The sequence below is a fragment of the Poecilia formosa genome, unplaced genomic scaffold (genome assembly GCF_000485575.1).
Source record: "Poecilia formosa unplaced genomic scaffold, Poecilia_formosa-5.1.2 Scaffold184, whole genome shotgun sequence".
Taxonomy (NCBI): domain Eukaryota; kingdom Metazoa; phylum Chordata; class Actinopteri; order Cyprinodontiformes; family Poeciliidae; genus Poecilia; species Poecilia formosa.
The window spans coordinates 707,632-735,487 of NW_006800123.1; the positions used below are offsets into that span (position 1 = coordinate 707,632).

Sequence of the window (27,856 nt, forward strand, 5' to 3'; positions counted from 1 at the left end):
TTTTCGTGACATCTATCTCTCCTTAATGTTTTTGTTTTTCACAATTCCTGATTACCGCTCGCAATAACACCATGTACTTGGGTAGCCTCTCCACTTCCCCGAGGTGGCTGGGACTCATGTGAACCCACAGAGGGCCCCTGCTTGCTGCACATCCTCTAAGCTTGTGGAAAATTACAAACACACACAAGGTCAGGATGGAGCCGAGCCAGCCTCCCACAGAGCCCATCTGATCCAGCCTGAAACACAGCAATTACCTCCCCCCTGTGTGCCTACGTGTGCGGCTGCAGCATTTTCATTATTTATTTGAACAAATAGGATTACGGTTGGTTTGCGGTGGATTGATTGTGACCAGGGATGAGAGGCTCCAGAGAAGCCCGGTCACTGGAGCTTTCGCCGAGCCGCTCCGCCGTGTCGAGCTCACGGCCGCTCCGCCGCGTTGGGTCTCGCCGACCTCGCCTCCACTCTTCCCGGACAGCAAAGCATCGGCGTGTTGACGTATGCCATCTTTGCTCGGCTGCGTTCCCTCGGCTGATTGATGGGGAAATGTGCCGGCTGGTTGGAGAATACCACTTCTGGGAAAATATATGTTTATAGGACCATAAAAAGTACCTATCTGTCACATTCTGTGAAGCACTGCACTCACGTTTGACAGAACGTACACATGCTGGGTAATGGAAGTCTTTTTTCTCCTCCTCCTCCTTTTCTTTTTTTTTTTTTTTGGAGGAGAATTGCTCTTAGGAAGATTGTCACTCACAAAAAGGGGTGTTTCAATTTGCTAGAAAATAAATTAGCATCTAAATAATGAAGCCCAGCAATGACATGTAGGAGTTTCACATCCCTCCCAGATTAATTGCTTCAAGACTTATCATGTCACTAAATGAATGAGGGTCCTTTGATTGAAGCGAAAAGAAAAAATAAAAAAAGTGTCATCTTCCAAACATAATCGCCTTTTTTTTTTCCAAAATTAAAACTATATATATATATGAAATTATATATTACTGATATATTTATATTCTTTATTTAAAACTGTTTTTTCGTGTTAGAAGGTTGATACATACTTTTTGTCTTAGACTTACTTCTAGATAGATAGATAGATAGATAGATAGATAGATAGATAGATAGATAGATAGATAGATAGATAGATAGATAGATAGATAGATAGATANAGATAGATAGATAGATAGATAGATAGATAGATAGATAGATAGATAGATAGATAGATAGATAGATAGATAGATAGATAGATAGATAGATATTTTTGGAACTTTAAGTGAAAATAATCCTGAAAACAAACTTGTTTCCTAGAGAACACTGAAATCAAGCGTCATCATTTGTTAAACTTATCCATACTAAGGGTGAGCCCTGGATCAGCTGTAAGTGGTTGACAGTTCATGATGCTACATCAATGTAAGGCGAATTCAGTCCATTGTCTTGCATCTGAAATCAATGATGTGAGCTTAAGAGAGCAGAGAGGGGAAAAAAAAAAAAAAGCAAAGCGGTTATTTCGGGAAACGTTCCCATCAGCAGTCATTTTGATTCAGCACTGACTGTGTGGTCTCTAATGGCTAATAGTTCCTCCCAGATGGAGTTTGACCTGGCAGCTACCCCTCCAAAAATGCCCTCCTTTAAAGTGATGAAGCTCTGGGTCTCAGAGGTAGACTTATCTTCTTGTTAAGATTGATTGAATGTAATTTTTTTACCTCATGCAAACCAGGGAGGAGTGTGATGGATAGCTCAGCCCCTCCATCTCCCTGATGGTGATATTAGTCCAGATTAAGATAAATGGGCTCTCGCTGCAGCACCATGCAAATGCCTGCTGCTGGTGCCATTTATCTAAGAATGTGAACTTGCAGCAACAAAAAGAAAACATTCTTTTCTTTTTCTGATCTAAAACAAATTACTACATATGGAGGAGAATATATATATGTATACAGTTTTGAAGGCTGACTTTACCACAAACGTCCTCTTAACTTTAAGATAAATTGGTTTCTTCTGTTTAATTAAGGGGTATCAGCAAAAAGGGGGCTGAAACTAAGTGAAATTACATGAAATCCTTTCATTTCTATTTATAAAAACCTTTTGTTTTCCTTTCGCCGATATCCATTGCTTTGTGTTGTTAAATCACATGAATTCCTCTTCTTGTTTTTGGCTCTAATATTTTTGTACCAATGTGTTATTAGCAGTGGAGTCTCCAGAACGTTTTGCGAGGCTTAGAATAACCGGGAACTGAAAACTAAAATAAGACAAAATATTCAGATTAAAAAAAAATGTATGTGTGTAAAATATTTGTTTATTCATTATATATAAACTAATGCAGAATTCAGTTTGTTTTTTTTAATGAGAAACTCAGCTACGAAATTTTGAGTTTGAGGATTACTACCACATACTTTAGTAGTTTGATAAGTATCTAAAATAAGTGATTAACTTGTAGCCGATTCTCTTATATTTGCCAGCTGATCTTCCCCCAAGGCTGTTTCTCCTTTTTTTTTTTTTGTCTTTCTTTCTTTGATGATCTGAGATTGCTTAGCTGTCCTGGAACAATTAAAGCAGAAAGCTTTGATGCCATCAGCTCTTGACCCGTAGCTCTATGTTTGACCTTACACGAGTGGCCTAGTCAAAGTAAAGATTTGAATCTAAAAAGATTCTGTGACATGACCTTAAGCCAGTCATTAATGCTCCAAAACCCTCCAACATAGCTGAAAGAGTGGGCCGAAATTCCTCTGTACAGTAAAAGTTTGTTTGCAAATATGTTCGGTTGAATTCATAATTCTCCAACTGAACCCAAAGATATTCAAAATGACTCCATAGGTAGAGAGCTGGCTGAACTTGGTGGTGTTTTTTTTTAAAAAATTGAAGTAAAAAATGTGCTTTATAAGCGCAAATGTCTGTGTGACATCTGAGTTAGTAATAGAGGATTTGAGGCATTAGAGGGAAGGGCTTTTATCCTTGTATGCATGAGCAACTATCCATGCGTACAGTGAAGAAGGCATTTAGTCAGTTCCCCCAGCAGGCTCCTTTAAGCTGCTATAATTGATGTTGATTAATCAAATCAGCTGAGCAGAGGGCAGAAGGATAACCTTATCAAAAGGGAGGTGAAACCTTCACGTTACAAAGCAGCCTAATGAATAAACAAAGACGACACTTTAACTGTAGTAAACACTCTGTATGTGCAAGAGGAAATTAACTGCAACACTGGACTCTCCTCACACACGTCAGATCTGCTCACCTCAGCTCTTTTGTTCCTACTAAATGATGGATATTCAGTCTACCCTGGCTGCTCTTTTATGGCCACCATAAGGCTGACAGTTGGTGTTTTGAGTGAAATGTCTCTATGGATTTTCAAGAAATCTGGTTCCTGTCGGGACAAGATATAAAGCCCCCGGTGAGGGTGCAAAAAAATAAAAAAAATAAAAATTCTGCTGCTGCACGAAAAAGGCCGACAGAGGTCAAAAGAAAACAAGGACTTTTTTTTTTTTCGTAACAGTTTTACAATGTTACACAAGATAGATTGTCAAAGTCGTGTTTGGGAAAAGGTCACACAAAAGTAACTAACAAGAGGCTCTGAGCAGAGCAGATTTCTGCATACTTAACAAATTGTCTTGTCGACAGACTTGATTTGTAGTGCGCCTCACTCCCACTGGAGATGACTTTGCATGAATTACACCTCTGAAGATGAAGCTTTGCTTCTGTTATGACTAGATTTATATCACTTTATTGCTTTTTAATCAAAACGTAAATAGTGGACTGTCTAAACCAAATACTTGCATACGATATATAAAACTGCATATAACCTATTTCCCCAATGTAAGGCTTAAAAGGAGACTAAATTCATTTGGGACATTTTTATTTCTTTTTCCTAACGCTGACGTTTTTATGCAGTACAATTAAACTGCATTTAAATAATTTGGGAACGTTTGAATATAAAACCAAGCACTGCTCCCCGTTAGCCACAAGGTTCTGGGTATGTTGTCCGCATTGTAACATAATGTTAGTGGAATTTTAGAAGATAGCTTCTTTTTAATTGTTTGGATAAGTTTAGGGAGAGGAGGGGACTATTCACTTCACTTTTTGCAGGTATGATTCAATTTATTTGAATCTCATTGTATTTTCACCATTCTGGAAATTAGGGAGGATGCCAGGAGGTTCCCTGTAGATCTGGATGGAGCGCTCCTCCACATTCAAGGTCGGGTTGTCCTGATTAAGAGTTGCAATGATTCTGATCCAAGCCCGGAATTTGGTTCACAGATCCCTTATGAGAAACCTCAATGTTAACCTAAGTATAAGGAGGTAGTTACTCTCTGTCTAGTTGGAACAGGCTGATCATTTGTGATGCATATCTGCCGTTCACCTTCTTGCAAGGATTGATAAAGTGCTGTTTGAGCGAAAATCGCATAACTCTGCTTGGTAACTAAGACTGCCATTTAATTAGCAGAAACTCCTTTTTTCGCTGTAAATGAACCGCTGTTGTTAAGTTGGTTTGCTGGTAAACTGCTTATTCGGATGAGCAGCTGTTTTTCTTGTGGTTCTGCGTGATAATGACGTGAAGGAGTTTGTATACTAAGCAGACCGTGGAACGATTTAGCTTTGTTTTTGTTTTGTGGCTCATCCGCTTACGCAGATTGAGTTACACTGAAAATGTAACTGCAAGTAAATTCACTGCTTTCTGACCCATGCAGCTGTATTATTTAGACAAGTTCAATATTTCTGCATGCTACAGATCATGTTTTTTACCATGTGGTTCTTTAAACATAAACTTTTAACTTCACTCAGCCTGGCCCATACGGTGGACAGCAGGTATTCACATAGGGCCTGCAGGAACTTGCAAGCTAAAATCCATGAATGCCCTTTGAAAACATTAATACTAGTCTATTTTAACAGTTAAAACACTAAATATAACTTATGCATTAATATGCAAAGTGGAAACTATCATCCATAGTAGCTAAGATCTTGTTGGGATGCAGCCAATCAGCACCAAGGAAAATGAATGGAGCTCCTGGATTGGCTGCTGTGCAAATACCAGCCAATAGCCAATAGAGTAGCATCACATCAACTTCCTAAGGTGCACTTTTAGATATGTTGTACGAAAAAAACTCCATGTGTAGGAATTTTCTGCAGATCATTCAGAGCCACATTCCACAGAAATTCCATAAATAGGTAAATCTGCAAACACTGAACAGCAAACAGGCAGGGGTCCTCTATGCCGCCCTCTGCAAACTCTTCCTGCATAATAAGGCTTCTGCTTTGTCCTTCCCTACCTGACGGCGCAATATTTTTCACCACCTAGTCTGAGCACTACAAAAAGGCAAAAAAAAATAAAGGAAAAGAAAAATAAAACATTCTGGTTTAAAAACAACTGCTGGCATGGGGACCCTGGCGGGTTGTGATCGCATGCAGGCTATAAATGTTTAGTCGTCTGCAGCTGTGTCTCCGCATCATGTTGGGATGCTTTAACTCTGTACAGGTTGTTCTGACCCGGGGGCTTTGAATGCAGTAATTAAGAGAAAATAAACCCTAGACTCCTTTCCACTTTACTCACCCTTAGCCTGTTCATTGTTTTGTTATCTAGTGAAGCTTAATCATGCAGCACAGTCATGGTGGTGCGTCTGATTTCAGAGGCTCCACCTGTTGCCCCTGCCCTCCAGACCGCTGACCCTGCCCTTGCCTCTAGGCCAAGATTCACTTTCATTAATCTCATTCACTTTTCCTGCTTAGCTGGGTCCTTGGGGAAAGTGAGAGTGCTCACTCCTATCGTTCACACATCACCAACAAGTGTCTGCACGTTCGTTTTATTTATTCTTATTCAGTAGGGGGTTTTTGTTTGTTTTTTTGGTCAAGAAGTTATATGGAACTGGTTTACTGACACACTAATGTAATATTAACAACAGAGTTCAAACATCAATTGGCCTGCTGATGGTCTGTTTGCTGCGATCGTTTCCATGTGGATTGGATAACTGAGACCTGATCATGATGGATTTTAATGAAAAGAATAAACACTTACTTTGACGCTTTCCAATCCTGACCAGGTTGTATGTGAATGCCAGGTCTGAACAGGGCATTTAAACTGAACATTAGCATTATTATTATTACGAGTATGTTCTAACACTTCTGCGTTAAATAGTCCTGAAGGGCATTCCAAACAGAAAACATTATCTTCATTTTTATTATACCACTAAAAGATGAAGGCCATTTTCTTCCCTAAAACATTCCAGTCGGTAAGCATGTAATTAGCTGCAAACTCATTTTTTAAACTGCTACCCATCTGCAAACATTTCAGTCTGTCATCTAACGAGAAGTCCCTTTTCTTCCCCCTCGAGAGCCATAAATTCTCAAGCTTTCTCTTTGGGTTGTAAAACGGTTTAATTAGCGTGAGCCACAGGAGCCCCAAGAACAGAGGGCAACGTAATGTTTCAGTAGAGGTGAAAGCATAAAAAGGATCACATTACGGCGATACGGTCATACATGCAAAAATCAACAATGCAAAAAGTTTTAATTGTGTAAAATTTAAAAAATGTACTCATGACTGAGGAAATAAATAGAGAGAACTTCTGTTACTTTCTGCAGTAGTGTGTGTAAGTGTTGAACGCCCTTGTGCATTTTCTCATGTTACAACCACAAACTTTAACATATTTCACTAGGACTAGATTGTATGTAGTAAGCTAACACTAAGTAGTTTATACCAAGGAATTTAAGGTACATACATGATATGCAGAGTTTTTTATGAATAAAAATCTGAAAAGTGTAGCAGCTTTAAGGTCACAGCCCTTTACAGTTTGGTAAGATTTTTGGTATGCTTCAATCGAGAAAAACAAATGTGAAAATATAGGATTTGTTTTTCACTACCGTCAGAAACAAATAATATTTTTTCACTTTCTGAAATACTTAGATTTTATAATGTTTTTAAACATAAAAAGTGGAAAATATAGAACTACCCAGAGAGTGGTTGATTTTTTTTTTTTTAAACTATTACATCAGTACAAGTAAGCACATCCAGAGCCTGAATAGATAGACTATACAAAAACATAAGCTCTTGAAAACACTCAATGCTACAATTCAACCAACCTAAGTTTTGAGATTTTGACAACCTGGTGTACTAGATGTCCCTAAATGCAACATGAGTCGATGAACAGAAAGTGATTCTTCTGACTTACATCTCATACAACGCACACAGTTTGGACTCAGTTTTTGGACATTTGTCTTGTTTACTTTCAACTTTAAGTTGTTAAGTCCAATGTAGAAAAGACTAAAGTATGCTCCTTAAGGCTGTTGAAAAATACTGATGGAAAATTCGGATTCATTCCAAAATATTTCCCGTTTACACATGAGAAATCTGTGTGATCCCAAATGTCAGAGTTAAGTGACAGATGGGTTAGAAAACAAAATCACAAATTTAAACATCCCCACAGTCAACTGCAAATCTACCAAGACATGGTCAACCCCACAGAGAGCCACCATCATGGTCAAACATGTTAGTGGCATACTGTACAGGGAAGCTTTTTTTCAGTATTGAAAGGGAAACTGGTCGGAGGCAACGGGGCAATGAAGGGAGGGGAATCCTGAAAGAAAACCTGCCAGAGGCTGTAGAGTCTTGAGCTCAGGTCCACGATGGATGTGTTCAAACATTTTATTTGAATCTGGCCAATCTGAAAGTACTACAACCATTTCAGCTACTTCTCAACCTGAAACTTCACAAGGTTGCAACAGGATAAACAGGCGAAGATAATCCAGGAAGTTTAACTGCATGTTCATAGCAGCTACATTTGAACATTTTTGCCCGACTTCTTTCCTGTCCTTTAAGTGGTCCAGGTGACTCAATCAGTGATGCACTTTGACACATGATACTACGCTACCCTGCAGAGTGTTGCAGAATTGAAGCTGCCAATCAAGAGGCAAGAGCCCAAAGCTAATCAATCCAAGCAGACCATGATATGCTTTTTTTTTTTCTTTCCATCTCAGGGCTTCAGCAGACTGACAGCCTGTTGGATGGTTGACTTCACTCACTTCCTGCAGCCTTTGTAAATCACAGCCCTGCTATAACACATGTAAATGCCTCTTGCAGGCTTGCTTAAAAAAAGACTACCTCACTGCAGCTGCCAAGTTTGCATAAAAATGAAATGTAATGATATGTATGGATTGTTATTAACCCACCAACAGTTTTTTTTGACTGAGACCAGAGGCTGTTGCTTGCTGCAGAAAATCGGTTCAGTTTTATGCGGACTCCGGGATGCATGTTGATTCTAGTTCAGAAATGTTTAGAAGCAGATCAAAGTTTCACTGGCAACATGAAAAGTCTCCATCACATTCTGTTGAGCCTTCTGGTTGAAGTTATGCCCCCAAAAGAACTGGGGAATAACATGGGGAGTGGTTTCCATAAAAATTGTGAAATTCAAAGAAGTCAAAGGGAAAAGTTCTGTTTGAATTCCAGCTTTGAAAAAAAAATGGTTTAAACTTGAACTTGATTCACAGAAAAAGCTTATTTTCTATCTCAGTTCTTTCCATTGACTGGTAGTTAGCTCAGTTTGAAAAGAAATGCAGATGAAACAAATTATTTTCAAGACTAAACAGATGTTATTGTTCGATCACAGGACAATTAGTAGTTATTGCTGCCCCTAACAGTTTTTGTACAGTCAAAGTAATTTCTATTTATACATCACCTTTTAAAATTCATTGGAATACCTAGACATTTTTTTATTAGTAAAAAAGGGGACTTAATTTTTTTCTACAAGATTAAATACAAGACACTTTCAACTTTCATCCCATTCAGCTAAGAGTAATGTGTGTGTGTGTGTGTGTGTGTGTGTGTGTGTGTGTGTGTTAATCTTCATTAGTCAAAAAATTGCTTCAGCAAAACAGCCTTTCACTGCAGCTTTAACCAAACATTCAGTGATAATTAAAAAAAAGTTTTAACTCACTGTACTGTAGATAAAATAAATGTACAAAGCTACCCACTTGAGAACTTTTCTAAAAAAAAAAACTGGCATTTTGGAGTCACAAAGTCTCGATGAGAATCACTATATGTCAACATGCAAAGTTTTAGAAATTGGACTTTTGTGGGGGGGTTTTTCAGTGACATGATGCTGGATGGGCTGCACAGTGGAGCAGTTGGTAGCACTTTTACAGAGCACCTTCTCTCTGGGAACTCCCGCTTCCCCCCACCGGTCAAAAACATGTCTGTTAGGTTCACCGGTTTCTATGGTAAATGGTTATCTGTCCAGGATGTACCCCACTAATTGCCCAATGGAGACAGGCACCTCAACTGAACACCTGAATGCTTTTGACATGTAAAATACACCTTAAATTCTAATGTAATTTAATTAAGTATCAGTTAAAGTACACTTGGATGTCTTGTACAGACATTTTTTTTTTTTTTTCTGGGCATCTGTTTACTCTGCCGTCTGTTTGTTCTACAGGTCTCAGGTGAGATGATTACTTAAGAAATCCAAGGAGATTATGCAAATTTTAAAAAGCGGGTTTTATTAGCTCAGTTCATGTTCTTGCATAAACAATTCACCAAGCCCCCCTCCTCCTGATCTCTTGACAAATCTGATGCTTGAATAGTCAGATCTAAAGCATCCAATTTATGGACCGTTTATGCAGCCCACTACAACCCCGGCTTAACTTTAATTCACCATCCCAACAAGCATCTCAGCTAAACAATCTCTATTTTTTTCAATCTCTGAATTTTTTTTGAAGTGTTTAAACAATCAGAAGTGTGTTTGGAGATTATGCTGGGTTTATAGAAAATACTCACTCATTGATTCCTGTTTTAATGCTTTGGTGGAGTTCATGCAGACTAATTGTCTCCTGGCTGCATGTTCATAATTACCACACAGATCAAGCTTCTCATTTAACTCCAGGCTACTGTGAGCAGAACATATACAACCGCGGTCCCACCACAGGAACGCTCCTCAGTCACTATAAATCCTTTGAAGACACTCCAGGGTCTAAATTAGGGACCGAGAAAATGCTTTCCCCCATTAAAAGCCTTTACATGGGTGGTACTGGCTTGTAGTTCAGGGGTGTGGAATTAACCAGATACAGAGGATATGAAGTCATCCATCTGTCAGGCTTCAAGTATTTCAGGCTCAGCGGTTTGGAACAATTGCCATCTCATGCCAACTATTGTCAGCAGTAGGGGATAGCACTTATAGAAGACAAGGAAAGGATTCCTGCAAAGAAAATATCACTTAGTTTCTTTCTCCTGTGGCACAAAGATCTTTTCGCAGCTTTCTCAATAAAAAGTGGCTTGAATATGAAATCACCTGCCAACTGTCTCTGCAATTTCTTAGGCACTTCAGTGGAATAAACAACTTTCTATATAAGAAAGGTTGGTACACATTACAGCTCTCTGTTTAACACAAAATGACACACACGTCATTGGGTTTCACAAAGCACAAACCGTATTCTAATTTCATCTCTGTTCAGTGCAGAAGTATTCAGTTAAAGTTTGATCAGGCTGCAGGCCAGAGCAGTTGTTTGCACCGTTGCAGCACAACATCCAAGTTCTGGATTGAAATTCCAGTCGCTACCTTCCTTTGTGAAGTTTCCATGTTCTTTCCTTGAAGGCATGATAAATAATTACCAGTTTTTTTTGTTGTTTTTTTGTTTTTGTTTTTGAGAGCATGTTTCCAAGGTCGCATCCAATGAGAGAAATATGGAAATCCTAAATTATCTGTACATGAAATCTCACACAAGACAACTAGCTACATGGACAGAGTATCCAGAGGGAACTCATGTACGAAACATGCAAATCCCATCCTCCAAAAAATCATGACTGTGACTCAAACCTTAGGACTTCCCTGCTGCAAGGCAACAGCGCTAACAACAGCTCTGTTGTGCAGTTTGAACTGTTCATTTGTTCTTGTGTGAAGCAGAAAACATAAAATAAGATAAGATAAGATAAGATAAGATAAGATAAGATAAGATAAGATAAGATAAGATAAGATAAGATAAGATAAGATAAGATAAGGGGGAAAGTTGCAGAACAAACAAGGACACATTAGTAGCACTAGCCAAGTCCTTTTCATGTTCCTCTTTGATTACTTATTTTTCATATGAATGAGGGCACGTCTTTAAAAGTCGATCCATGTAGTCAAAGTAATGTTTCTTCTAAGGGGAAAGTTTCCCCCCTTTTTTAAAGAAACTTTAGAATTAATTAAAAGTCACATCAGGAGATGCCAGGGGATTTACTTCAAGGCTCAGGAAAGCAGATCTTTTTACTGGTGAGGCATCCCTCCATGAGGACAAGCCTGTGTTCATAATTCCATTTTTCATCAAAGCGTGTTTTAATCTCGACATTCGCAGTATGCAGCAGACCCATCTTTATAGAAAATCCTCTGTCCTTATCATTTATTTTATTCCCCTTTGGTCCCGCTCAGGCAATTTTTGGCTTGAAATAAAATAATCGATTTTTTTTTTCCCCCCAGTGATTTGAAAGGCAAGGCTGCTTACTGTGCATAATTATTTTTTTTTTCAAACACACGTAATTTTGTTATTTGCCAGTTGAAATATTACGCGTTTTGAGTATGAGCCGCGTGCTACGTTTAAAAATAAAAGGGACAGGTAATTCCTGAGGAGATCACAAAACCTTTTGTTCAGGCTTGCATGACCTAAACAAAGCAGGGGACAGCCTTGCCAGGAAATTATGCAAGGAACATTCAGCTTGTGGTCACTCCTAATGCCATCTTCCTTTGAAGTCAAAGCCTCTGTGGCTTGTGAAACTGCTTCCTCAGGCCAAAGCTGTGAGCCCGGCTATGTGTGTGTGTGTGTGTGTGTGTGTGTGTGTGTGTCAGCCAGGAAATTACATCAGCCTGACAATAAGGACATGTAGAAAACCTCGGAGGACACCTGTGAATGAAAACAGGTCAGTGGCTGTTACATGCTTTCTATTTTTCCCTCCTCAGATTGCACTGACCAAGAAAACAGGCTGATATTCAAAAGGCGTTTTGTTTGCTAGTGCTAATATGTTCTTCAAGTCTTGAATAGAGCAAACAAAACAGAGTGAATATTTAAATGTCAGATGATGCAAATGTTATAAGCTGTCATGAATTACATTATTTATCCCATCCTCTTACAGGAAAGGTGGCGCAGTTTCATTCTAAATGCACAAATCTGTTCAACAAAGTCCAAAAGGACTCATCCATCCATGCTCACCAGGTTGAGGGAGGAAACCCCAAGCATCCCCCTTCCCCAGTGACGTTCCCCGTTAGAAGTGGGGGATCCCAAGGCATTTCCAGGACTGAACGGATACCGAGTCCTTCCAGTAAGTCCTGGACCCGTTCCAGTTCCTCCTCTGAGTGAGTTTTTCCCAGAGAGTAATGCATCCTAATTAATAGCCTAAACCATCTCAGCTGACTCTGCGATGCTGTACTTGACCACCACAGGAGGCTAAAGCACCCGGCCCCTCGAATGAAGAAGGTAAAGTCAGAATAGTGTTTATAATGACTTGTTCTTCTGTCATAGTTAAAGGTATGCACCATAAGACATGGACTGGAATTTGGACAGATTGTTAAATCAAGAATATTGCTTTGGGTGAGCTCTTTCATGGAGTGTGGCATCACTACAATCAAGCCCCCTGTTCTCCCACTGCATCCTAACAAGACATTATGACGATGGAAATCCTCAGTTTAAGTCAGAGACTAACCCTTAATAATTAAGCCATATTTTTCTGGTTAAGAATCCTGGACTTGAAGGAACTGACTTTCATTACAAGAGGAAGAAATGTCTTATCCAGCCATTGACCGTATAAATGATCAGACGGACAAACTAAACCAACTTTTCTATTTTTTCCATAGCAATGACCCAGAAGGAAGGATTTGGGAGATTCTAAAGGGAAACTTGGACTATGCTTTAGTTGGACCAATAATTTAGAATCTGTTGCAATCGATTTGTCCAGGTTTGTCCTTCCCTGTCGCAGCTGCTTTCATTAACTAATCATTGCACCTGTCTTTTGTTAGTCATTATCGTCCCATGTTATTTAGGCTTCTTGGTTTTCTATTGATATTTATTATTTACTGTTAATCTCTACACTATTTCAGTAATTTCATCTATCAACTACTTGAGTCCAGTTTATTTAAAAGTAGTAAGTGAAGTGCATGTTCTCCAACAACCTACCTTTGTACTGTTTATTTTAACTGCACAGCAGGTCCCTCTTCTATCATCTACCGGTCATGCATTTTCACTTTCCTTCTTTTTAGAATCCCACATGATTTTTGTTGATGCTCTTTCAGTTGTCATCCTGGTGAATTTAGTTTCATTTTTTATTTCTGTATGTGAAGCTTCTCAAGCGGTAGACCTGCTGTCAGCCAGTGTTTCGAAAGGTTTGGGGAGTTTAAGGTGCCATCTCTTACTATCACCTATCAAACACATATTATATTCACACATCCGTCTGTCAGACATAAATGAAAAGAAAAAGACAAACTAAGGTGACATCAGTTCCCATTTTTGAGCGTCTCATGGTGTTCTTTTGGGGACCAAAAACTATGGGATGTGGTTGATATGAAATGCCTGTTTCCCAAAGGCAGCAGCAGATCCCATCAGCTTGATGGGGTGAGTTTGACTACTAACATAAAAAATAGTAACTTTACTAAAATTAAGCTTTACGCTACCAGTAGAAAATTTGAAAATTTGACTGGTATAAGTATGTACAGGTGTAAAAACTTCTTTTTGTACAAGCTAGCTTTTACATGACGTTAGAAAAATGGCATTACAACACTCACATGAAAAACCACCTTAAAGCTACAAAATGGCTGTAATCTGTTTGTGATTCTTGTTTGCGCAAAGTAGATTGTTTTGCTAGTAAATGTATTCAGTAGTCTTTACAAGGTTGTAACTTTAATTTGATGATTAGTCAACAAAAGGATTTCCAGTGGATTTTGGAACATTGCATGAACACACAGGTTTTACAGTGTTACCACTTGTTGGATGAATTAAGGTCGATGCACAAGTGTGGCGACACTCGGGCAGTTTGCGGTTGCAACAAATTGTGGTATACTACATACAATGAAAATCAAGGATTAGTCATCTGTATGCACTGGTTTGTGTGTTTGTTCATGACAAAATAGGAATGTCCAAGTTTGAGGCCATGACTCCTAATAAGACAAAAGGCGAACTACTGCCGCAAGTTTGAGGTTTAGTTTCTTCAAATTTGGTCTTCTTGATCATAAGGGCTGGTGGAACAAAGTGAGGGGACGGATTGATGGATTGCTTCTTCATCTGCAGTAATACAGGCATTGCTTTGGTCTGTTGTGGTGAAGAAAGAGATGATCAAACATATTTACAGTCTAAAGTTTTAAAAACGTAGCCTGGAAGACAGCCAACAGAAACAAAGTCTGTATTTTAGCAAACACGAATCACCAAAACTGAGTACTTCTTGAGATATTTGTTCTCAAAATTTGACAGCGAGGTCCAAGCAGACATGACAAGCAGTACACTTAATGTTTAAAGGATATCCAGAGCTGTCTGCTGGGGAGCATAAACCAATGTTTCAATCCTCACTAAGGAGTAAAAAGTAGATGTGATTGTATTTCCCTTCAGACGACGACACCTACAGCAAGCAACAGTGAGCACAAGCAGAAACCTACAGTCTTTGCATCTGTTTAAGGTGGAATTTTCTGGAAGAGAACTCTGTAAACCAGCCCCAAAAGGCCGTGACTCAGAATTCCTCGACTCTTAATAAGAACACAAGAAATCAATGAGACATTTTGCTGTGAACTGCAGATGAACTTGCTCTTGTTTATGGATTTTAATTAGGGCCACACAGTCTCATGAATTTATGTAAAGCTCCCATCCGCTGTTGTGGGAATTAGACCTGTGATGCTCGCTCTGGAAGAGGTCCTCGCTCTCCTGCCATAGCACTGCGCAGAGTTTCCCCCTCTGCACTGCGTCTCATCTTTAAGTCCCTTTTCAGAAACACTGCAGGCTTTTTTCCCCTTCACTGGATGCTACCGTGAATGACACAAGAAACTCATCCCCGATTCCTCCCCCCTGCTACACCGAGACGCGTCAGACAAGGAAGCTGACAAGATGTAAAATCCAAACTCCGAGATGCAAGTTGGCCCATTTGAATAATGCGCACCGACGAGAACAGATTCTTTTCTGGACTCTTTGATGTGTTTGCTGCGAAAAGATGACTTCTGACAGCATCAGATTAAATCCCCCAGACTGGCAAAAAGTAGCAAGAATATGGAGAGGGGAACAAAGAAAAGGAAAAAAATTACATTGCTGTAGTTGTAATCACTCTCGACCAAAGACCTAAACCACAACACTGGCGGCAAATGATGTATCAGCCACAGTGGGATGTTTAATTTGGCACACTCTGAGAAAATCGTGTGTCGCTCTATGGGATTTGGAATTAGTTTAGAGGGCTGTTTGTTGGCTTCTTTACACAGTTGACGTGCCTTCTTACACAAACCAATATCGGAGTGGTGGTATCAACAACAAAAAAAGGAAAAATGAAATAAAATCAATTCAAGCAGAAGTAACAGGGTAATAAACTACTGTGGTCTTCAATTTGGAGCCTGTTTGTTGTTTTTAAACAGATTATCCAAAACTCCATCCCCTTTTTTTCCTGTCATCTCTCATAACACGGTGCCCTTTTAAAATTCAAATGATGCTCCGGGATGCTTAGATTAGCATCTTGAAATATTCATGGCAAGTTTCTGAACTTGCATTGAGCACCTGAGAGGGGGTGAACAGGTAGCGTATCAAAACAAGCTCTGTTTATTAATTTTTCATACGCACTTGGGAGCAGATGAGCAAATTTTCCTGTGTTGCAATCGACCGTGTTTTTCCTTCACTGTGAAGTTTACAGCTGAACTGTGCCTTGTTTTTTGCCCCTGTAATCTTAAAGATGATTTAGTTAAAACTACAACGGTCCTGGACTAAGAAGTACTTTGATTGACTGCCTCACAGAGGCTTTGAAGCCTGAACTGTTGGATTTACCTTCTGCCTCTACCCAGTGGGCCCAAAGCGGGAGACAAGCATGCTGAGCATCCCGAGGCTCTTTGGAGGGAAATTGAAATTTTCTGCAGGGTGAAAAGGAAGGGAGTCTTTCAAGGGCCTGGTTCGCACCTCCCTTTGGTCCCAGCATGGCAGTTTTTTAATAAGGGGGCAGAGTCTGTCGGTACCAAGCTCTCCTTTCAACAAGTACAGCTGGAGGTTTGTAAAACGTGACAAAGAAAGCCAACACCGCCAAGGGATCTGACAAGTTTCATGAAACAGTGGGAGAGCTGCAGTTGGGACTGCATGAGGGACAAGCGCCGCATCCTGTCAGTCAAAAGTGTTTGAGCCTGTTTGACGCGTTCTTAGCAGTATTCTTCAGCTGACACCAAGTAGCCACCTCTTCACAGTGATTTAATTTTTATTATGTCGGGTAGTTGATTGCCTCTGTTTTTCAGGGAGGTTTTGACACACTTCATTTTGATGATTTCAAAAGCCGTTCTGAAGAGGGAGACATGAAACCCGCATGGGGCAGAGAGGAGAGGGGAGGCGGGAGAACGGAAGACGAGAGTAAGGGAGAAGATTACCTGATTATTAAATGGTAAATATTAATACATTTTCTAATGGTTACAGAACGTCATGGGGCTGAGGGGCCGTCTAAGATAATCCTGTCCCAGGCCCAGGCAAAGCTGTCAGCTGGCTCCGGCTGTCATTGTATTGAGAAAAAAAAATAAGTAAGAGGGAAAACCATAAGCGGCAGATCAAAGTGTTTCAAATATTATGTTACCATAGTTGCAGCAAAACTCATTAAAAGCAACTTCAGAGCCTCGATGCGATCATCTTACAGTGATCGGTGAAAACGATTATTCCCCCTACATGAGTTCAGATAGAACTGTCATACGCATGGAGCCAAGTTAAATTATTAATATTGAGCAGGATGACACGCTCAGTGGTGCCCGGGCTCTGTAAAAAAACAACCTTAAACATACTGTGGACTCCCACTTATTTGCAATTCATTATTACCGTTTTCACCTATTCATAGTTTTTCTTTTTTTTTATTCTGTGAAACGTAAGGCAAAATTATTTGCAGAAAGTCGGTCAGGCTAATTGTTTTTGTACTGCATATTTAAAATTAAAAAAAAAAAAATGATCTTGGGAAGTTTAAATACCTAGGCGTAATGCTACTCGACATGCCATTGGCTGACTCTTGAGAGCACCATTTATTTTCTTTGCCTCGGACTGGCTGTCCCTCAAGAGCAGAAATATGTTTTAGGGAATTGTAACTCTTTGGTTTTAGCTATTTGCTGGCGGCTGCGGTTCCCAACCTCTCCAAATGCCAGGTGTCCACTGTGTCTCCCATTCATCCTCTTGTGCTGCCGACATGCTAAATCAAGTCCTGTCTGTGTCTTCTCATCCACAGTTTGACTGAAACTGATAGTGGGGGAGCAGAAACTTTCCATACATGTAGAACAATTGCACCACTTCTTGAGAAATGTTGTTGTGTAGGTGTGAATAGGAAGGCTAGAAAATAGTAATGAAATCCTACTTATTAGTAAGATACCATCACGATTGCCTTCATGCTGAAGGTTTTGAAATTTGCCACAATCTAGGGATGTTCAATGGCCTTGGGGGTCGTGGAAACTGCACAGAGTTTTTCATCCAGAGGGAAGGTGTGCTCTTTCTGAGAGTTTAACTTCAAAGAATGGCAGCTGTGTCCAATATTCACATCCTGTAGGGACACGACTCATTTCAATTAATGTTTCAATGAAAGAAAACCATAATTCTTATGGGGTTCAGCTAAATGAATATCATATTACTTAAAAGTATCCTGTTCAGATCCAAGGTGATTGATAAAGTAAACAAATATTTGAAGTGGAGAAAAGAGAGACTTTGTTTGTCTTAAAAATGTAAAAAAAATATATATGTATGTTAAATTCACAAAATCTTACACCCTCATTAGTCACAATGTCTAAACTTATAACTGACGCAGTGCTGTAGAAGTAAAACGGTCTGCTTTTGATGCTTTTTTTTTTCTCCAATGCCTGTCTCTTGTATAAGATTATGAATAAAGCAAGAAAAGTTTAGCAGGAGTGACAGCGAATGTGAATGCAGTTCCCACCTCCTCCGCAAAATCACAAAGGAAAACTGGAGAGAGAAACGGCAGCCTTGACGTCGCTGAGACAAGCTGCTGCCAGATGTGGTTCCAACTTGTTGCCTGCAGAAATGGAAAAATCCTCTTCACTCCAGAGATCATGAATGTGGGATGAAGGATTGGATTCAACGAGCAAATGTCATTCAGACTAACAGGTAGAAATGCATGTGAAAAGAGAGAGAGAAAAAAAAGGATGAAAGCATCAATTTTTTAAAGCCAGTGTTGATGAAGCATATTTCTTTGTTTTTTCTTGCATTTGGTTTTGATGGATTTGCAGTCAATTCGCAGTTTGTAATTATCTTTTTGCCACTCACAATTTTAACCACAGTGACTGTATTATTTAACGATGCCATTCAAATGCCACATCATTCAAACATTACATTTAAATAAAAAAAAATCACAGCTGTTAAGATTTTGTACAGTACAGTACATAATAAATACCTAAAAAACTATGAAGTCTTGAAAACATTTAACCACATCAAGAAATATTCTTGACTTATGATGGATCTCAGATGTGCACATTTCAAAAATTTTGCACATTTCTGAAATGTGCAGATTTCAACAGAAACAAAATCTGTTGAAAACAGAAAAAAAAAAATATTTTGGTGGGGGAGAAGTTAAATTTGAAATGTAAAAGTATCTCATTTATCCGAAAGGATAAACCCATCCAAGATGTTTGAAAGAGTTGTCACAGATGCTGATGGCTATGAGCAGGAAGGATCTCCTGTAGCAGTCTGTATGACAGCGGCGCTGAAGAAGCCTCTGATTGAAGACATTTTCATTGTAAAGCCGACTCATGAAGAGCGTGCTCAGGCTTGCCCATAATTTTCTTGGTTTTTCAAAGAATCCTTCTTTGCACCATAATCTTCAGTGGTTCCATGGTAACTGTCCCTGAACCAACTTTCTTTATTAGGTTGCTAAGCCTTTTTTAAATCCCTGGCTCTGATGCTGCTACCCCAACAGATGATGGCAGAAGAATTTGCACTCTGCAGCATGCAGGTATGCTTGCAAACCTTAAAGCACAGTCTGCTCTGTCCCTTCTGATTGATAACTTCACTGTCGTGTCCCGAGTTCAGACTGTTTCCCAGGTGAACACTGAGGTGTTTATACTCCTGAATCACTTCCACTTATTCTCCTGTTATGCAATAGTGTTTGAATTAACCCTGTTTCTTTTGAAACCTATAGTCATCTTCTTTATTTTGTTGACATTCAAAACAAGATGACTGTTTACACACAATGTCACAAAGACATCCACCAGCTCACTGTGCTATTCTTGTCCATCTCTGATACACCTGAATACTGCAGAGTGTTTCTGCAGATGACGGGAGTCTGACTTGTGCTCAAAATCTAAAGTGTAGAGTAAAAAGGAATGGTGTGAACACCTGTGCTCCTTTGGTGCTCCTGTGCTGCTGACCACCTGGCTAGACACACAGTCCTTCAGTCTCTTAGCTGCATTTCGATTTACCAATCAAATTGTGCAAATTGAAATTACGAACCTAAATTTGCACCAGTTTTGAAAAAGCATTAGTTTATGGGTGTGTGTACTACTTATATTCCATCTATGATAATTTGTTTTTTTTTACATTAAATACAATTAACATCACATTGAAGGTATAACAGTTTTAAAGACCAGATAAAAACGAAAATATTGATCAGTGGTTTGGGTACATAAGACTTTATGTATTTGTTTTTGTTTTAGTGTTTTACTATTTAGATTTAACTATGGATTTTCCCTTGATTGATGAGGTATTTTTTATACTCCCTTATTGGCACCTGGTAAACTAAGTATTGGGTTTCCTCCTTTATAACTGCAACTATTGCAGCAGTTTTGTAAATACTTGTATTCAGCTTTTATTTTAAAGCTTTCATATCATATGACATATGACTTTGTGAAAAGATCTGACTGACATGAGTTTGAGATTATCATCAGTGTTTGCACTGAGGCAGCTTTTTTTTTTTGATACATCTCTTCTCCATATGAAAGATATCTCCCACAAAGGAAACAGTGGATCTCCTGCAGTGATCTGATAAAACCAGCTGTGTGCCTGTAGTGAACCTGTGCTTTCAAGCCGTTGGGTGTGAAAAAAAAAATAAAAAAAATAAGGCGAGAATGCTCCCTGAGGCATACCATGCAGCAGAACACACATGTGGTGTCACTGCAGAGAAAGCAATCCATCAGCAAATTGAGATGCAGAACAGAAGCCTAATATACATAGACTGAATTGGTACACTTGATCAATGAGAGTGCACTGAGTGTGAGGAGGATGGGTAAATGCCAGAGATTTTTCTAAATGGCACTGTTTGTGAAATCACTGGGTGGATTTTCTGCTGCATCAAGGAAAACAGCAATGAGTATAAATGTCATTTGTTTTGATTTGACTATTAGCAGTAATGCTAATTTGGCTTACTTGTTAATTAAGAAGAAGAATAAATTTTATTTCCGTACAATTACTGAATACATTTTTTTTCCTCCTTGTGTGTTTTTAGTTAGTGTGTGACTACATTTAGCAAATTCCTCTGGGTGCTTGAAATTCTTATTTTATCACCTCTCAGACTCCTCATCTGATTGCACACTTTATGATTCATAAAAGCGTCTCTCTGAACGGTTAGCTCCTTGATAAAACTAAGTGGAGCAACACCAGCAGGTGACATGGAACCCCAAATCATCACTGTCAGTAGAAACTGCTCACCAAACCTCAGAAAAATGAGTTTTTCTTCACTCTTTCTCTGACTTTGGGACCCAGATTTCCAATAAGTACCAAACAACTAACACTCTGTTCTTTTTTCTTAGGTAAGATCTTTTCCACTTGTAGCTTTTATGTCTTGAATACATCTGTTTGTGATGGAATATGAAGTTAATAGGAGAAAGTCCATACCTTTTTAATCTTAATTTTTTTTATGGATTTTGCTTCACAATCCTGTCGTGCCTGTGGCTATCCTTCCACTCAGTCTTTCCAAAACAGCACTTTGTAAGCAGTGGGATTTTCAATAGCTATCATAATCATCAAAACTGACAAAAAAAATAAACACTCATATATTTAAGTATGTATGTGTCTCGGGTTAGTTTTTCAAAGTATTTAGTTAATCATAATAATTATTAGAATGCACTTTATTTGCTAGTGCTAACTTTTAACAGATGCATTTTGAGCTGTGATTTGAAAGTAAAAAGTGAATCAGTGTTATGGAAAGTTGGGAAGCCGAGTGACAAATTAGACACTGAATAGATTTTCTGGACTGAAACTCATCCTTAGCCCTGTTGCTTCTCTCTTTGATACAGTAAGGGAGATAAACGCTAATCTATCTGAAGCATTGGACTTGTTGATCCTTTTGGACGGTCTTATTTATCTGCCATGCTTCATCTTAGGCTCATGCTGACACATCCACTTCATTGGCCTGACTTGCTCTTGCAGTGAGCCTGGATCATTTCATCTTTTTCTCTGATTCCCTAAACTGGGACCATGCTAGGAGGAAAGACACGGACTACGTGGAAAAAAATAAAAATACTTTAAAGGGTACTATGCCCCCTCTTAGAAAAAAAAAAAAAAATAGGTAGCAGACCTAAACTGGGACCATGCTAGTAGGAAAGACACAGACTATGAGGAAAACAATTAACCCTGGTTTCCAAATGATTCCCAAGTATAAGTGTGAGCATCTGCATACCACTCTTAATTGTTCATCTTCATTTTCTTACATAAATTGGGCATCCGTCAATGTTATTATTACACTTACATAGATAGCTATTTAATTTAATTATTTATTTTTGCTGTTTTATTAAAATTAAATGCAAAACTAAGTAATTCTGTAAAAAAAATGAAATAAAATAAATAAAATACTGTGTAAAAGATTGGCACTCCGCATCGTTCACATGAGGGTGAGCTGCTGAAGTCACGGCTCCCTCTACAGTTTGTACAGTGGAAAAATATTCCATCCAGTGCAGGAAAACAATCAAACTGGCTGTGCTGAACAGTCGGGAGGACACAACGGGAGATCACACACACTCACTTTCTGGGATGTGTGTGTGCAGCAACAGCGGGAAGATTCTCTCCTCTCACTAGACGGACAATCAGAACTAATGGTTATTTTTTTTTGGGGGTGGGGGTCGAAGAGAGGAGATGTTTTCCATTTTCTTGCAGACATTCGGGGGGCAAAATGTTTCATTCTTGGAATACTTGAGGAGTGACGGCAACTTTCCCCCTACTCGGACTTCACACTAATCAGAGGGTAAGACGCTGAGAGAGGGAGAGAGGAGAGAGAGAGAGACAGAGAACTGGGCTTAACGATGCAAAGGGAGCAACATTCAGCTCAGTGGTTACGCACAGAACCACCTCGGCGTGTGGCGGCTGTGTAACCGAGAAGCAATGCTGTCTGCGGGGATGCGGTGCCCGCCGCGGTCCCTGCCCGCTGATGTTGCGGCTCGGTCGGGCTGCGCACGGAGCCTGTGGGCGGCTGTGATTGGACCGGACACGGACTGGGGCTGACTGATGTTTGTCCGTGCGAGCAATATGTTAAAAGGAGGAGATCAATAGGAGTTACCGGCGAGCTTGGAGATGGCAGTGTCTCCGTATTGACGGGAGGAAGGAGGACAACAAGCACGAGGAATATGTTTTGGATGTAAACAGATTCCCCCCCTCCGAAAATGTCTTTTTTCTCTCTCATTGCCTGTTGAGACAGACTGCTACAGATGGGAATATTTTTCTGTTGCCATTCCACTGAAGTTTTTTTTTTCCTTATGAAGACTATCATGTACCTCCTAATATATTTTCATATAAAGTTGAAGGACTTTTATTGTACTTATTGAACATTGCAGGGACATTTTAAAAGAGGGGGAAGAAAACTTTTATTCCGTAGGCTACCTGCAATTTCCAAGAAATTCCAAGAATTTCCGAAATGCATTCAGTGATGCCATGAAACATGGCTTATATGTGGGTTGCACATCTGCTTTTTTTACTCCCACTCCTTAGAGTGGGGACGGCTTTCTCTGGAGTTTTTAACACCACAGACAGAGACGTTTTCACCGATGACTCGCCACGGGTCAAGCTCGAGCGGTGGAAGCTTCACACGGCCGACTCACACCCCAACCTATATTTTAACCAGGCGGACGTGTTGCACTTGAGGCAAAGGTCCTCCACCACCCACAGTTACATCTTTAAAGTCATCCGGGCAGCTGTGCTCACCATGCTTTCCAACGCGCCGTCTTACATCCCCCCTGCAAAGCATGAGGAGTTTACAAGCAAATGGAATGAGATCTATGGGAACAACTTGCCCCCTCTGGCTCTTTACTGCCTGCTGTGCCCCGAGGACTCGGCCGCCCTGCAGTTTCTTTTAAAGTTTATGGATAGGATGGCCAACTACCCAGACTGGAAAGTGACCAGTGCGCCGAATGATGAGGTCCCCACGGCCCACTCTCTGACTGGGTTTGCAACTGCTTATGACTTTATTTACTCCTTCTTGGATGAAAACAGGAGGGACACATACCTCAAGAAAATTCACTCAGAGACTGAAGCACTGTATGAGCTCTCCAAATTCAGAGCATGGGGGAAACAGTACCTCCAAAACCATCAAACCACTAATATCTTAGCCATCCTAACTGGTGCAATAGTGGTGGGCTCACATAACGACCCAGAGTCGATGATCTGGAAACAGGTGTCGGTGAACTACATGGAGAAAACCATGTTTCTCCTTAATCACATTGTGGATGGCTCTTTGGACGAGGGAGTCGCTTATGGAAGCTACACAGCCAAGTCCATAACGCAGTACGTCTTTTTAGCCCAACGCCATTTTAACATCGACAACATGCAGAACAACTGGCTGCGGGGTCACTTCTGGTTTTACTATGCCACTTTGCTGCCAGGCTTCCAGAGGACAGTTGGCATAGCAGACTCCAACTACAACTGGTTTTACGGACCGGAGAGTCAGCTGGCTTTCCTCGACACGTTTGTCTTGAAGAATGGAACAGGAAACTGGCTGGCTCAGCAGATTCGGAAGCACAGACCGAAGGATGGACCCATGGGGCAGTCGTCGGCCCAGCGCTGGGCTACGCTCCACACAGAGTACATCTGGTACAACTCACATCTCACACCACAACCTCCCCATGACTTTGGCAAAGCGAGGATGCATATTTTCTCTAACTGGGGGGTTGTTACCTATGGAGCTGGACTTCCTGCTGGCCAAAGTAATACTTTTGTTTCCTTTAAGTCTGGACGTCTCGGCGGCCGTGCAGTCTATGACATTGTTCATGACAAACCTTACTCCTGGGTAGACGGTTGGAACAGCTTTAACCCTGGCCACGAACACCCAGACCAGAACTCCTTCACATTTGCTCCCAATGGGCAGGTGTTTGTATCTGAAGCACTTTACGGTCCCAAATACAGCTATCTTAACAATGTTTTGGTGTTCAGTCCATCTCCTACCAGCCAATGTAACAGTCCATGGGAGGGGCAGTTAGGGGAGTGTGCCAAGTGGCTGCGCTGGACTGATGAGGGGGTGGGTGACGCCAGAGGAGAGGTGATTGTTGCCTCTGAGCACAGGGACACTATGTTTGTGAGCGGGGAGGCTGTGTCAGCATACTCCCCAGCCATGAGATTAAAAAGTGTTTTCAGAGCCTTGGTTCTGCTAAACTCCCAAACTTTGCTGGTGCTCGACCACGTTGAGAAGTGGGCCGACTCCCCTGTGAAGTCTCTCAGTGCTTTTTTCCACAACCTAGACATTGATTTCAAATATGTTCCCTTTAGATTTATGGACAAATACAACGGTGCCATGATGGATGTGTGGGATGCTCATTATAAAATGTTCTGGTTTGACAGCCAGGGTCACAGCCCTGAGACCAGAATACAGGAGGCAGAGCAGGCTGCAGAGTTTAAAAAGAGGTGGACACAGTATGTCAATGTCACTTTTCCAATGACAGGCGCAGTCAGCAGAGTAGCTTATGTGTTCCATGGCCCATATGTTAAAGTGTCCAGTTGTAGATTTATAGATAACAGCAAAAATGGTGTGAGGCTTTCTTTAACCATAAACAACACAGAGAAGATTGTTTCTATAGTTACTAACTATAAAGATATTGGAGCAAGATTGGCTTATATAGGATTTGGCGGTCACTGCAAAGTTGAAGATAGATATCAAATCACTAGATATGGCCTTGGGACGCAGCACATCCCTAAACAAATTAGCAACGATAATCAGCTCTTTGACATTGGATTTACTCTCAATGTGGTCGCGGGCGTTGTTCTCTGTGTGGCCATAGGATTTTTGACCATGCAGAGAAAGTTTTATGTTTGCTTCAGCAGACTGATGCGCTACGCCTTGCTCTCTGTGCTTGTCCTCTGGATAGTCGAGTTGCTGTTTGTGTCCAACAGCTGCGATCAGCTGCTCTGCGGAGTAAAGTGGAAAGGTGCAGACACCAAAAGTGAAGCAAGCAAACAAATCAGGTTGTACGAGCAGCACCGGCTCCCCCTTCCCACCGTGGTCATAACAGCCCTTCCTGGGTCGGGGTCAGAAATACTCAAGTACCTTTTCTATAATAACTCAGACTTTGTTTACATAAGGGTTCCTACTGAACATGTGGATATTCCTGAGACTGAGTTTGAGTTTGACTCACTGGTTGACACCTGTGAGTGGTCAAGGACAGATGCTTTGCATGGACGGTTTAAGATCATTCAGAGCTGGCTGCATTCACTTGTGCACAATACCAAGTTGCACTTGCAAAATATCCAGCTTGCAGAGGGCAGCAGGGCCAAACAGCCCCAGAGAGCAAGCCCCTCTAGGGACAGAAAGAAAAGATCCAGGCGGAGGGAGCCTGCGTCTGAGCTGAAGGGCAGGCTGAAGGCCAGCCTGGACAGAGACACAGAGTACGTTAGGGAGATGAGACGGCATGTTGCGGAGTACCCCAACGCCCAAGTGGTCCTCAACATGCGGAGCGGCAGCTGGACGCTTAAACTGCCCTTCATTCAAGAAGTGGTTGGCATCTCCCTGAGGGCAGTCTATTTGGTCAGAGACCCTCGGGCATGGATTTATCTCATGGTTTATAACAGCAAGCCCAGTCTTTACTCACTGAAAAACATCCCGCAGCACCTTTCCTTGATATTCAAGGAGGATTCTGTAAGGGCAGGGTGCCCAGCAATTGCCCCAGAGTTTAAAACAATCCAGTGGCTGCTGTCCCGGTCAGAGACGAACCCTATCCTGATCCTTGCTCATCTCTGGCTGGCTCACACGGTGGCAGCACTTCGAGTTGCTGAGACCCTCCCCGAGGACTCCTACCTTCGAGTGAGGTTTGAGGACGTGGTCAGCTTCCCCCAGGAGACAGCGGAGACAATACACACATTCCTGGGAGTTCCTATGTCGCCAGCAGCCCTCAATCAGCTGACATTTACCACCTCCACAAACCTGTACAACCTCATGTACGAAGGGGACATCTCACCAGCAAACATCAACATATGGAGGCAGAAAATGCCTCGAAAGGATGTCACACTGATAGAGGATATATGCGGAGGTGTAATGAAAAGGTTGGGCTATGCCAGGTCTGCCAGTTAACTGCTGCTGATCAGCTTGTCTTGAGCTGTCATGTTTACTGTAGCTGCCACTCAAATATATTTTCTCTTTTTCTTTTGCACTGAAATTTAAGAAAGTTAGTTGCCTGTCTCTCTGTGTCCAAATGTTTTGCGCTAAGTGGGGGTGTATTTAGGGATTTGTGCAGAATATGCCAACAATGTCTTAGATGGAAGAATATTTATATATATATATATATATACAACAATAGGGATTGTGTGTTTTCCTCCACCAGCTGCTCATGTTTACCATTAGCACTTCTTCTCTAAGGGAGATTTTGAAACCTTTACTGTCTTACAACAGGAAGAGCACTTACTTTCAGTACACCACCTCATTTCATAAACGACTACGTACTGTTTTGTTTAGAAATGTAAAATCATTGTTTTTTTTTTGTTTGTTTCTTTTGTTTTTTTGTTAATCGTTTTCGTTTGATTCGTTTTGGAGGAGATTATTAACTGGTTTGGTGGAAATATTTTGGGGCTGTTGGAAACAAGTTTGGCACAGTACTGTAAATGAATATATTTTCCTGGTTATTCATGAAAAAATTGACTGTCATTTACAAAGAAAACAGGAAAGAAAGAAAGTGTATTTGCTGCTATGTATCTCTAAATGTTGTCTTTAACTCGTTTATCGTTACAATTAGATTTGAAAAGGAGAAGAACACCCATTTTTAAACTACATATAAACAATGAAATTAAACAACTGCACTTCAGTTGTGAATAATTCACAAGCACAGTTCAGTTCAGTGCAGTTTCAGACATGAATTGTTCTCTCACTTCCACGTAAACAAATATCTGAAGGTTTTGATGTGGACCTGGAGGCTGAGTCCACTAGTTTAGCCAAAGTTTTAGAATCAGGGAACATTTTTCCAACTGAAATTATCAGAATTCGCCAAGACTTTCTGAACGAGGGGTTTCCTGATCACATAAGCACATGCCACAGCGGGAGGAAACCCTACAGCATGTGCTCTTTCCATCGAAGATGGAAAATATTTAGTTAACACGGGGCCTGATAAATATAGATTATTTAATTATTTCATGCTAAATATCAAAGACGGGAGATAAAAAGATTTTTATTTTATTGGTCATTGATGTTCTTGCTGTCACCCACAGATACTTAATAAATGATCTTTTAAAAGGCAACATTATAATCTATATCAACGCTGTTTAATGTATATTATTAATAATATGTTCCATTAATAATAATAGTATTAATCATTATTGAATA

General features: G+C 40.4%; 1 protein-coding gene across 1 annotated transcript; it reads left to right on the plus strand.

Annotated features, from left to right (window-relative positions):
- Positions 1 to 22,011: 22,011 nt before the first annotated feature.
- On the plus strand, positions 22,012 to 27,771 carry LOC103147551 (dermatan-sulfate epimerase-like protein). The gene has a single exon (XM_007565952.2). It carries the CDS (start codon positions 23,000 to 23,002, stop codon positions 26,612 to 26,614), a length of 3,615 nt encoding a protein of 1,204 aa, XP_007566014.1. The 5' UTR covers positions 22,012 to 22,999; the 3' UTR covers positions 26,615 to 27,771.
- The last annotated feature ends 85 nt before the right edge of the window (positions 27,772 to 27,856 follow it).